This window comes from Ptychodera flava, chromosome 10 (genome assembly GCF_041260155.1).
Source record: "Ptychodera flava strain L36383 chromosome 10, AS_Pfla_20210202, whole genome shotgun sequence".
NCBI classification, from domain to species: domain Eukaryota; kingdom Metazoa; phylum Hemichordata; class Enteropneusta; family Ptychoderidae; genus Ptychodera; species Ptychodera flava.
In genome coordinates, this window is record NC_091937.1 from 37,151,348 (window position 1) to 37,165,236 (window position 13,889).

The 13,889-nt window shown below is 36.0% G+C and overlaps 1 protein-coding gene across 1 annotated transcript in view; it reads left to right on the forward strand.

Annotated features, from left to right (window-relative positions):
* Positions 1-13,889, forward strand: part of LOC139142699 (neuronal acetylcholine receptor subunit beta-4-like) — a 35,914-nt gene that overhangs the window by 2,914 nt on the left and 19,111 nt on the right. Inside the window, exon 2 of the mRNA XM_070712762.1 lies at positions 6,154-6,317. Coding sequence (XP_070568863.1) covers positions 6,154-6,317 — 164 coding nt within the window. The remainder of the gene's footprint in view (positions 1-6,153; positions 6,318-13,889) is intronic.

Consider the following 13,889-nt stretch of genomic DNA (forward strand, 5'->3'; position numbering starts at 1 on the left):
ACGAAATTTACTCAGAAAGTTCTTATTGGGTCACCAGGAGTGTAAAAGCGTGACAAAAATTGCTGTCACCGCGAAATAAATTAACTCGCATAATTGTGCCATAGCTCATTTGACTCGGGTATGCTGGAGTTATGTGTCGAAAACACAATTGTTCCCCGGTAGCTATATCCTATGACATTGACAAATCTACCGTCAACAATACGTCATATTACGTTGTTAAGTGAGTTCAAATTCACTTGTAATGATTGTTTACTTCAAAACAAAACAAAAAAAAAAAAACCAGAAAAAACTGACTGCCCGGTGGCAATATTGGGTCTTGAAAATCCTGCAGATGTAGCATGATGTACAACTGTTTACAGAGGGCGGAATGGATTAGTTTCCGGTGTATACAAGGTTGAATGAATTCTCCATCAATCTACTATTATTGTAAACAAACAGAGATATATCCCTTTGAAACCATAGACGCCGCAGGCACTTAACTTTTATGTCTTCTGGTCTCTGCGAAATGAATTATTTGGAATAGACTTCATTTCGATCAAATGTAGCCATTCTAAAGATATAGAACCAACAGACCCTCCCCCAGGTACAGACAGGAAGCAGGCAGGCAGACGAAAAGACATACGCAGTGCAGTTGTCCATCGGTATTAACATTGCAGCAGTTGTTCTGTGTATGAACACGGGAGCTGAAAGATCGAACTCCGGCGTCTTGATAGTAAAATCAGAAAATATTACTCTACCACCTGTTTACGAGAAATAGTTTTACGATCAATCACTTAAGTTAAGAGTATATATCGAGAAATTAATTTCGTCGATGCTCCTAGATAAGCGGCATAAATCATATCTCCAAGTGTGTCATTGATTCTAGCTGGGAGATTTAATGGCTTTTAAGTCCCACTGAATGACGTATTGCTGTCTTCTGTCATGAAGTAGCATTCAAGAAATAAATTTAGTTACTGTGTAAACATATGGTGCTGACGGTGAATAGGGACAATCGAACATTTCTGTTTCAGTTGAGAAATCGGTAGCTTTGCTTTGTCGAAATTGAAAAAACTAAAATTGGTGGATTAACGAGGGGAAAAAATTGAATTTCTCTGTGTTTGATTTGGAAAAAAACTGTTAAAGTGGTTAAATGTGCTTGGAAGGGAAAGCATCGGAAAGCATAAGGAATGATGCGGTTGATATTTTCCCTTTTTTCTAGTAATTTTCTGTAGTGCTTTGCGTTTGACATTTTGAGGGAGTTGATTTCGAAGCCGATGTAATAGCTTTCATTCCGATTCAGTGAGCCGTGACGGTAAAGTTCGTTTGGAATTCAATCACTGTACTTCATCGCGTGTGCACACTGAACCATACCTGCTTCCCTTCTTTAAGAAGTAAAGGTTGCGATTCTCATGCACGGTGTCCCAACACAACGTGATCAAGCGAGCGCCCTTGGCTGACGCTTTTTGACACGCTGCGTTATACAGTGCAAACTGATATTGGACCATGGGACAAGGACAATAACAAGATACACCCGTCGAAGTGGAATAAAAGACTGTGAGGGACGTTTTTTGAGTATCTGGATCAAAGCCGATTTGAGAGCAGCGCGCTAATGCCTTTGCATATTTTTTGCGAAGTCAGTTTTAATTTTAACTTATCTTAAATACAGATCTGGACCTCCAGCGTTAAAATGTCATAGATATCGCCTCATGATGTGCGTTAGAATGTCATAGATATCGCATCATGATGTGCTTGTGGTAGAATCCGTCTTGATTACAGATATTCTGGCTCTCTGATACCTCAAATACTTTTCTAATCTACCCACTTATGGGGGCTCATTTTGAAGCTCATTAAATAAATAAAATTTGCCAGTCTTATTTTTTTCGAATATAGAAAATTTTAATATTCGCCATACAGTTAAGACAGGGAGGGCAGCTATTTCCAATTTAAAGTTTGGGTAAATGTCTGGTATTTTGTGTCCAGTACCAAATTTCTGGTAAATCCTTGTCTTTATTGTTAATTTTGAAAAATGGTCGAACGTTTCTTCGAGGAAACGAGCAAGTTTAAGCCCTTCACATTCCAGACGCATACTGTCATACATTCGGAGAGACATGTAACCATACACAGATAGACAGACAAACAGACAGGCAGACAGACACACAGACAGACAAACAAACAAACAAACAAACAAACTGACACACACACTCACTCACAAACGGACAGACAGACAGATGGACATACAAACAGAAAGACAGGTACAGGCTATAGGCTTGGCTCCTTGGTGTGAAAACAGGAGTTGAATACAGAGTTGTGTAGGCTTTCTCGCGCCGAATGTAAAATCCTTAATTATGTAGTGTGCCAGTAGTTCGCACGAAACGGTACTAGTGTTTTATGATCAACCAATAAAGTGAAAATATAGAGAAATTAGTTTCCTCTTTCGGGACTTACTCGCCGTAGCATCTAGGTAAACTTTAATCACATATCTGACAGTCTCGCTAACTTTAGATTGCATGTTTATTGCTTTGAAATTCCACTCACTGATGTATCGCCGCCTTCCTTCTTGGAGTTGCATATGCATTTCACGACTTTTACTCATATTCCCATGTTAGTATGCATTCTGTGGGATGGGAATTGAAACCGTAAAGTGTTATTACCATAACATTGACACAATCCTTAACACACTTCGTCGATATAGTCATCGAGCAAATTGCATATTTATCTGTAGGCGAGAAATTTTTCCTGTGATTCCATTTTCGAATACTTATACACAAAAGGAACAGTTAATTTAAACTTATTTGCCCCATATTTGTTTCTCGACGTTTAGGCGACCCAAACTTTATGGATGTATCGCTGTGAAGTGAGCATGGCGATGAACTTCATAAACAGATCGTTGTACTTTAACGCATGAGCACTCTCATTGAACCTGATTTTTTTCCGCTCCATTCAAAAATGTACATTACTTTTTCTTGCGAAGAGTTCCCAGAAAGGCGACCCTGCACCAGGCGAGCACCATGGGGTTTAAAACAGGCACCAAGTAAACTGATACGACATTACTACATACCCTGGCAATACAATATCCACTGTTGGAATCAGAGACGAACTGTTTAAGGGCATTCAGAAAATCTTGGTCATAAAACGGTATTTGAACGACATGCGCTCTTGGCTCCATACATTTTTCAACTGTTCGTTTTAACTAGCTCTTGGCCTACTAAACCACTCTAGCTTTAGCTTATTGTTCCATTATCTGCAAAATATGTTAATTTTATGTTCCATTACTTTTATTTGCATGTCAACCGAAGTTTTTTACTCTCCTTCAAAAATATGTATTGTCGAAATGCGTGCTCAGCCTGTCATATACATATGGCTTGTATGTGTGAATTACACGTAATTGCCAATGAGTGTTAATCATCTTTATTTGGCACAAAGAACATAAATCAGACTAAAGAAGACAGACAGAGAGACAGACAGAGGGACAGGAGACAGACAGACAGACAGATAGACAGACATGCAGACGGACAGATAGACAGTATTGCATGTATATTCTTGGAATCAGGGAATAGATAGCCTAACCTCGAAAAGTTTAACCTTCATTTACTCCCATCTGACGAGTAAGACAGACAGAGCTCTAGCTCACACTCACCTTTCACCAGCACCGTAAATTTTTTTTGAAGTCCTAGGGGAGAACACATTTTGAAACTCTTCTCCGTTTGAAGGTTGAGACCTGATCGCCTCATCGTGGACGAATTAACGGTTTAGGAAACCGGTGGCAGACATTTTGTCGAGAGTTCCGAGACGAGCTGGAGGCTCGAATCCCACAGGGGTTACATTTGCTTCGACTGATTGTGTACATACTAAGAATTTAGGGACAAAACCGATCGAGTGAAATATTTTGACGAAGTGAAATTTTCAAATAAAAACTGGTACCATTTTCAGTTTCTTTTTTCATGTGATAGTTTTGAATGCTTTCATTATAATAGATCATTTGTATACAGCAGTGATTAAACATACAGCAGGGGTTTCGCAATAAATGTATTCATAACAATCATCACTTAAGTTGCGTTTGTGGTGATGAATATGAAAATACTGATTGTGGTCATTTTGGCAGTAGAAATGGTGACGACGACGATTATGTCGATTATTGTAATATGAAGTGAAGTTTCTTTTTTTTAATCTTTAATTTATTTAATTGCTAGGAAGTCCCACTGTCAATTTATTCTATTTTGAAGCGTTATTCTGCTTATTATCCATTCCATACTAAAGAAAACCAAAAAAACCCAAAACGAACAGACAACACTGCACTGTCGACCTTGAAACATGATTTACCTTGGTGAAGTGAATCACATCCTATCAGTTGATCGAATGTCACTCATCGTGAAATCCTCCGGAAAATCCAAGTACAACATATCGGTTACACAGAATTGAGTGTAAATCATGCCCCACAGATTGTCTTTTGGAAATTTGTCTCTATTGGATATTTGTCAGCGTGCTTTTCATATAATTTTGCATTATAAGTCAAAATTACTCTAGGCAAAGCAATTGGTCCGAAACAACAGTTACAATTTCTGGCAGTCTGTGAGAACTTTTCTTGAAAATTTCATTTTCGAAATCAAACACAGTGTATACACGCTAAAGCCCATATTGTTCCGCGAAATCTATTTCTAAATTTATGATTTTCTGCGGAAAATTGAGAGCTAAAACTTACACATTTGATGATGTTATTAAAATTTTCCCTTGTGATTCTGACCATCATCTCGTCATTCCATATTTTACATTATTTGGTAGTAGATTTATAAATGATGGAAAATCAATTCTCTTGTTTCTATCCCCCGTACATATGTATATATATATATATATATATATATATATATATATATATATATATATATATATATATATATATATATATATATATATATATATATATATATATATATATAACCGTACTCTCTGTGCCCAAGTTCAGAGGTTGCCATAAAGCCATTATGGTGATAACCGGGAGGGCACATTGTATACATTTTGTGTGTGTGTGTGTGTGTGTGTGTGTGTGTGTATATATATATATATATATATATATATATATATATATATATATATATATATATATATATATATATATATATATATATGCGCGTGTGTGTCTTTATACCTTCACTTAGGTAATAATGGCATGATTCTATGCACGTCTCGTATGTGACTCTCGTGAGAATGTAATCACTTCAATTTCATTCTTAGAGCAATGTAAATAGGACAGTACTTGTACTACTTATTGATTAAATAACTTCACCTGTCGATCATCTCTCAGACATCTCCTTGATATAATCTGTCTTTGAAAACGTTTTTAGTTCAAGAATGCGTGCCTTCGAGTCCCTGCTAGTACTGTTTTCCACAACGTAATTTGCTGATTTCACTTGTCGGATCCCTATTAAGCCATGTAATTTGCGATCACAAGGCGTTCCCCTTTGTGTATATCAAAAGAATAGTTTGTCTATTATAGATGAAAAATAAATAAATGATTCCGAATTAGGAAAACTTTAGAAACTCGCTAAATACCGGCATACGATGTGGCAATCTTAGAAATTGTTCCCTTCCTGTACGGCTGATCAGTACGAAAAGCTCCCTCCACCCCTCCTTCTCTCCCCCTCTCTCCCCTTTCCTCTCTCTCCTTTCTTCCCGCTATCTCATCCTGTCCGTCCTTTTGTCTGTCTGTCTCCCCTTTTCTTTCTCTCCCTTCATCCCTCAGCTCCTCAGCTCTGTCTGTCTGTCTGTCTGTCTGTCTGTCTGTCTGTCTGTCTGTCTGTCTGTCTCTCTCTCTCTCTCTCTCTCTCTCTCTCTCTCTCTCTCTTCTCTCTCTCTCTCTCTCTCTCTCTCTCTCTCTCTCTCTCTCTCTCTCTTCTCTCTCTCTCTCTCTCTCGTGTCATTTAGGTGAAATAGCGACAGCTCCTGCCGTATTTATTTTGCTATCGTCAACCAATGACTGATGGAGATGAAGGCGTCCGCCATTTATCTACGATAAAGCAACATGGGTACAGGACACGGATAGTCACCTTTACACATTCGCCTTGGCGTACATCCAACCAGTCTAGGTTAATCTACCCTCAGGGCATGAACTCCAATTATATGGAATCGAACGCAGTCGATCTGTAAATGACTCGGTTTTCCTGTTATCTAATCCTTCAGGTTGCTGCATCGCTCAGTTTGATCAAAGAAAACCAGCAGAAGATCGTCTCCTCGATGACTTATTCGCCGAGGGGCGATACAACAAACTATCGAGGCCAGCAGTCAACTACAGCGAAGTAGTTCATTTCTCTCTGGGAGTTCATGTTACACAAGTATTAAATATGGTAAGGGTAATGTTAATGAATGTGTGTCAATGAATGAGGGAATATTTTGTAATGGAGAAGAAATGAACGCAAACAATAAATGGCATTGCTCTAATAGTTCGTGTGTGTAGAAGACAGATCGATCGATCGATAGATAGATAGATAGATAGATAGATAGATAGATAGATAGATAGATAGATAGATAGATAGATAGATAGATAGATAGATAGATAGATAGATAGATAGATAGATAGATAGATAGATAAAAAGATGGATGGATGGATGGACGGATAGATATATGTTGACAGACAAATCAACAGACATCTTGACGAATAGAGAAAATGACAACAGGATGGTGCTCGCTTTTACCGAAACACCTGACATCACTTCTAAATACTAGCCAAGGGTTTTCTTCGCCAATTCGCAAGGCACACTGTCAGGCGATATGATTTATTGGCCCTCGTAAAATAATACCGGTCACGTGATGTTTTGGAGAGACTTCACCCGGTGCCTTTGATGTAGAGACAAAGCAAATAAACTTACACTGGTAAATGCCTCTCTTTAAACATATCGGTGGGTTCAATAATATTTTATTGATTTGACGGATATTTCACTGTTTACAAAAGTAGCTAGGACACTCAGAATAAGGGTTTTACTGTCAAATCTACACGTTAATTATATATATATATATATATATATATATATATATATATATATATAACGACTTCGTGTATTCTATGTGCACATAAATAGATATCTAAAAAATTCAATACACATCAAACACAAACACACGTGCGCATATATATATATATATATATATATATATATATATATATATATATATATATATATATACGGTATATATTTATATTTGTGTAATGTATATCGGTATATACATATGTATATGTATATCTATAATAGAAAGACGATGTTACAGGGAGATAGACGTAGAGACGAACAAATGAGATAGAAGCGGGGAGAGAAAAACAAGAACAATTTTTCAAGAAAGTGTGAAAGATAAATAGAGAATGAGATGGACGAATAGATAAATAAATAGACTTAGTACAAAAAAGGCAGAGTGATGCAGTCATGAACTTGCCTGCACACAGTTAATAAAACTCGATCTAAAGCAGATCATAACTTTGTTTTTAGCATCAAGACCTGATACAGGAAATTTAGCACTTTTGACAGACGTTTAATAAAACCTTACCTCCCAAGGAATACAGGAATGAAATGATTTCTAACTTTGAAATGTTGCATATTAAAATTCCCAAACTAGATATATCGCTAAATTTAAATCATATTCTCATGATTCCTTCCCTTTTTGAATCACTGTATACAGTCTGAGAAACATTACACTCGCCCTTTCGGTGAAAGTTTGCCGTAGCCTTGTTTTGTTCAATTGATATGCAATTTGTAAAATACGTTCACTGAATTCAAGCCTGATTAGAAAGAGAATTTGCTACACCTTTTGTAAATTTTACTTTGCGAATGTTTCCATACGTGTCTCTACGGAGATGGTTTGAAAAGAGTAAGATCTTTTTACCCTCAGGAGATTCTTGGAATGAAACTCAGAAATCTTTATTTGACAAGACAAACGATGCGCCCATAAAGTCAATGGACGATATGCCGACACCTGCGACCATCTTTTGATCGTCCTCAATGGCACTGCGTCTTAATATTGATTGACACACACATTTGCTTATATGCATTAGTGAGTAACCGTGGGTGTAAAAGATGGTGTCAGCATGATTCATTTTGCCTCAGATCCTTAGTTAAGGAATTTGATCTTGTCTAAACGCAGCACATCGACCTGTGTATATTTACTTTACTTTACTTTACTTTATATATTACTGTGTATATGCACCTGTTTTCTCTGTGTTTGTTTGTTTGTTTGTTTGTTTGTTTGTTTGTTTGTTTGTTTGTTTGTGCATGTATGTATGTATGTATGTATGTATGTATGTATGTATGTATGTATGTATTTATGTATGTATGTATATATGTATGTATGTATGTATGTATGTACGTATGTATGTATGTATGTATGTATTTATGTACAAACAAACAAATTAGCAAATATACAAACAAACAAACAAACAAACAACATATAATATTTCGCGTTTCGAATGAAGTATGGGAATCAAAGTGTCCCATGTCCAAGTAAATTGGCTATTTTCACTCCAGAAATTGCCGAACAGAAATAATGTAATAATGACTATATTTAGAGAGAGAGAGAGAGAGAGAGAGAGAGAGAGAGAGAGAGAGAGAGAGAGAGAGAGAATGGATATTACTCATATCAGTGCCTCACCTCAATCAATTAATTACCAAAAAGTTAGAGTTGATTCAGGAAAGTGAAAAAAAATAACATGCAACTTTCCTGAACGATCGCAGAGATACAACCATGGGAAACGCCGCCTGTGATTATTTCGCCAGGGAAAAAGATCATCACCTTTGACCCCATTTAAAGGAAGCACACCTCCCTTCATGAAGTATACATTATGTCCGTGTATGTTGAAGGATATTGAAAACGACATTTAAATCACTGGCGATGAACACCGCGCAGATGTTCAGCTATGCCAGGGCAAACGGAATTAATCTGTTTTTCCTCTTGGAAGAGTCTCCTGATAAAACGCATTAAATGTTCCAATTGAAAAGTGGTAGATGTTACGCCCTGAATACAAACGAGGGGATTAGGACACGACAGCTGAAAGTTCAACGGCTGACTGACACGTGTTAGTACACTCAAAGGTAGTGTCTGTCACAGTTTGGAATCAAAGATGACACGTATTTCCGATGTAACATCATTTTGTAAAAGCGGCGCCACTTCTAATCGTAAACAGGATACTATGGATTGATTCAAAATTAATTTCTAAATCTTTTTCACATAATAGTATCTGTCCAAAAATATAATCAAAATTGATTACTCACGGCATTATGGGAAAAACTACATCTTGGAATGAGAGTAAACTTATCGCGTTCAGCCCCTTCAAGGTCATGTCTAAATCTGCTCTGAATTTCACGGTTTCTTCAGCTCGATATCAAAACTTTTAAACTTAGGTGTACAAGGTTTATATGAACAACACAAGTTACGGTTGTGAGTATTCATTTTCGATTTACAGCATCAGAATATTTCTGTTTCTTTGAATGTTTATTTTGCGATAAAAGGGCGCTGTCAGGATACTAGATTTCATACTTTGTGCGAATCTATACCTTCACCCAAAATGCGCACCGCTGCTTCATATCAGTTTGTGATTTCTCAAACTTCGCATAGCGACGGAACAACTCACAACATAAACACGTCAAGATATCACTAAATAAAATCGTGCAGACTATGTCTGTTACAAGACTTCGAAATTGTGTAAAAGTTTATTACTATATCTATCACTGAGCACTATAAACTTTAAATGTGAAACGTAAGAATTCAAGAGATGGGGCCAGACCTGATTAGCTTTTAGCTATTTTTTGGCTCCATAACTTGTCATTTTCTGTATTATTTTTCATTTTGTGAGATTGACGTTACAAACATGAAAAAATAAGTGAATGAATATCTAGGAAAATTTCGACGACTGGCTTCGCATATTTTTCACACGGAACAAATATATTATATCAAAATGAACACATTAAAATGATAGTTAATATGCATATATTTTTAAATGCATATATTTTAATATACATATATTTAATAGGCATATATTTTAATATACATATATTTCAATATACATATATTCAAATATGCGTATATTTCAATATACATATATTTCAATATGCATGTATTTCAATATACATATATTTAATATACATATATTTTAATATGCATATTTTTCAATATGCATATATTTAAAGCTTTGCTAGCAGTAACTTTACATCATTTTCCACTTTTTTTGTTGAATGTTTACAAAATCGTTGATTCTTATTTGTGCTTCAAAATCATCAGTGTCCAAATATGTAGTGTTCCAATTGTTAACAAATCCCTGTGAGTGTACTGTCCCATTGAATTGTTAATTAATTTTTAGAATTCATTTGTCAACAACAACAACAACAACAACAACAACATAAACAACAACAACATTATTTCTTATACAAGATGCATTGCATTTGCTTGACCAATACCTATTTCGAACTGTCATAGTTAGAAATAATAAGAAAATATAATTTTTTCCAGATCATCAGTGATGAAAATATTACGAGAAGTAATAGTGGTAGGATACATACGGAAATGATTTCCCTTATTGAATTCAAACGCCTTCAAGGTTGAAACTTTGTTAATGTCTACAAATTTTATTTTCAGAGCTGTTTATTCAATAAATGGCTCTAAAGTGTCATAAATTGAAGCAGAACTGAGCCGTCAATTCGATTTGACTCGGAGTCGCGATCGGCAACTGATCCCTCCCTTGATGGGTGTTACAGAAAGAGACAAGGTTCATGAAGAGACTATTGTAAAAACCCATGTGTGGTCTGAAATATGCATTCACTGTTCATCGTTACTTCTTAATAAATTAAATTTAGAGATAGCGTTGACGATACTCAGCAGGGTTGATCTATTTGAATAAGACTCGATAAATGTTTCAGGCGTCCCGGCACGTTTACTTTGTGTGCGAGAAAATTCCCGGAGAGGGACCCCTGTTTGCTTAGTGTCGCGTTCGATGGCCATAGCGCGTAAACTCCTTCATTATCGTTCACATAATTTCAGCGAACTCTATTGAATTTTGCTCTCAGAAAATCAAATCTCCGCTCTCGTAGTTTACTCTCAGTTTTTTACTGATCCCCAGAGAAATAACGACGATGTTTTTTCTCGGATTTTAAAAACATTAAACACCCCGATGCAAGTAAACATGTTCGTTAATCTTGGTGTCTAAAAGAAACTTGGAAATTTTTTAAAATGTGTTTGCGTCAGTTATTTGCTATTTGCGTCCATCAATCTTAACTAACAGTGTTCGTTCGCAACGAGTAAAGTGTGTAAACAAAATGATACAAAAAGTAGCTGAACGCTGGTTGCGCTATATATATATATATATATATATATATATATATATATATATATATATATATATATATATATATATATATATATATATATATATATATATATATATATATATATATATATATATACAGTTCCCACCCCTCAGTTGTAATGTTCTCGCCCTTCGCGTACGAGTGTGCACGAGTATTTATTCCATTCAGTAGTACCTCCAGTTTCGTTTGTATTCGTGTTGTTGTATAGCTTGATGAAGGTACGCTAGTCGCACCGAAACGTCGCTATTTTATTGCTACTCGGGATTGGAAGCAAGACGGACTTTGAACAACCCAGTTCTATAAGTCATCAGATTGTATATATATATATATATATATATATATATATATATATATATATATATATATATATATATATATATATATATATATATATTCCGCACTTTCACGCACGACAAGATGCGTTTAGTTTCGGCTTTTATCTGAATTAGCAACAAATAATTAAATGAATGAATTAAATAAATAAATAAATAAATAAATAAATAAATAAATAAATAAATAAATAAATAACCTTCAGATGATCACATCATATCAATGCATAGTGATTACACACATCACAGCTGCGCGGCACAGTTTATTGGGCGAATATAAATGACGTTTTGCAAGAGACATATTACTTGATTGTAACACGGGCAGTGATTGGATGACTCACCGTTCAGCTTGTTTACATCGCTTGGACTTTGAAAGTGACTACATCGCAGACAGTATATATCTGAGGGATGTGTGGTCGCAAATATCGATTCGGAGGGTGCTACACTGGTCAGATTTATCTGATACAATCGGCGAGATTTCAACGTCATCGCCAGCTGGCGATGTTTCCGTTGATAACGCTGAGGTGATAAGTGCACCGTGTTCTCACCATAACGATTTGCATGTAGGGAGAAGTGTGCATTGTTAACGTTGTGAAAATAAGCAACTCGTTGAAAAGATATGTCGGCATCTACCTTTTAAAGTACAGCAGCCGATCAGTCATTTATTGAAACGCTTAACGTGATATTTTTCAATAATAGGCATTTTTAGGGGAGAGAAATGGATTTTTATGTTTCACATCTCAATGCACAAGATGGTGGCTGTTCACTAGGGGATCTCGTTGACAGTACATCACTCATGAGTTGCCAAATGGGCATACAGCGATTTTCCAAAATATAAAAGTGTTTCTCTGGTTGTTAGAAAAACAGGCAAAGGGACAAATTGCAAAGCTTAGAGCATAGATGAGCATCCATCTCAATATAAATGCTGTCTGCGTGATACGAATCTTATTATCTGAATATTTTGAATGACGTCACGGGACGCCATGACGTGTCTTTCAAACTTCTCACAATCATGTTCTGTGCCGACACGTAATTGTGACGTACAGACACTCGATATAGGCAGCTCAGCCACGGTCTTTGTGAAGTGACCGTATTTTCACAAAAACAAACAAAACAAACAAGGACGCCCCACACTTTACGTAAAGTGGAGGGGTCTTCGTTTTTTATCACAACTGGAAGTTGTGATATAGAGGTGGTTTCAACTGGTGTTTGATGTCGTCCATTTCTGTAAACGACAAAAAGTCAAAAACTGCCGAACAGACTGCACTGATATTTGATACCGATACATAGACTGGTTCCAAGGTTCCAATTCCGAAAAATGGAGCCAAACGGAGTGCCGGTTAGATAGTTTTGGGAAATTTCTAACCCCCCTTTTTATCTAATTGATTTTAGGGGTCTTTCATATATGTAGTTTTGGAATGTACACCAATCCTGCATTGTGGACTGTTTTATGAGTTGTTGAACAGAAATGAGGTTTTGATGAATGTTAGAAATATGCAGGATGGCTGATTCGAAGTATAAGAGATTTCTATGGTCTTTTGGGCATCAAAAGCATTAAAAAAAACATATTTCATAGTTTAGATTCTCACTTTTGAGATGACCCTAGGCATTTGTTAAGTAAACATCCTTGAGTCAATATACAGACTTTGACATTCCAGAGATTAAGTATCCACAACCTCACATGTTACAGTCTTTCACTACAATGGTATGGCCCAAACCAATTGTTATCAATGGAGAGTGTGGACCTGTCTACAGGAAATTGGGGTTAACAGGTTAGACAATGACGTTACAAGTTGTAGGTTAGTTATCAAGGTAGCACCAGCATAGAGTCCTGAGCATCTGTCCATGTGTTCTCACAGCAAATTACAGGGAAAAAATTATTTGAGAAGTTTCTCTCCTTTAAATAGAAGTATATTACAATTTAAACCTGTCATGGATAGATTGCTCTCAAATGATCTGAAACACAGTTATTGCCCATTAGCAACAAATCCATAGCAAGATTTATGTAAAGTTCATGAACTTACACGAGGTATTAGACAAAAGATGACCATGACTTTGCTACTTTTCAACATTTATTTCAATCAGATTTCCCCAGCTTAGTGTATAATTTTGTAATCTTAATTACTGTCAACTTAGCTTTACTAACTTATTCATACCTCATTATTCTTACACTACTGTTATACCTTATAACCACAAAATTTCAAGAGATGCATATATGATTGTCACTTAACAAACAATTTACAAATAT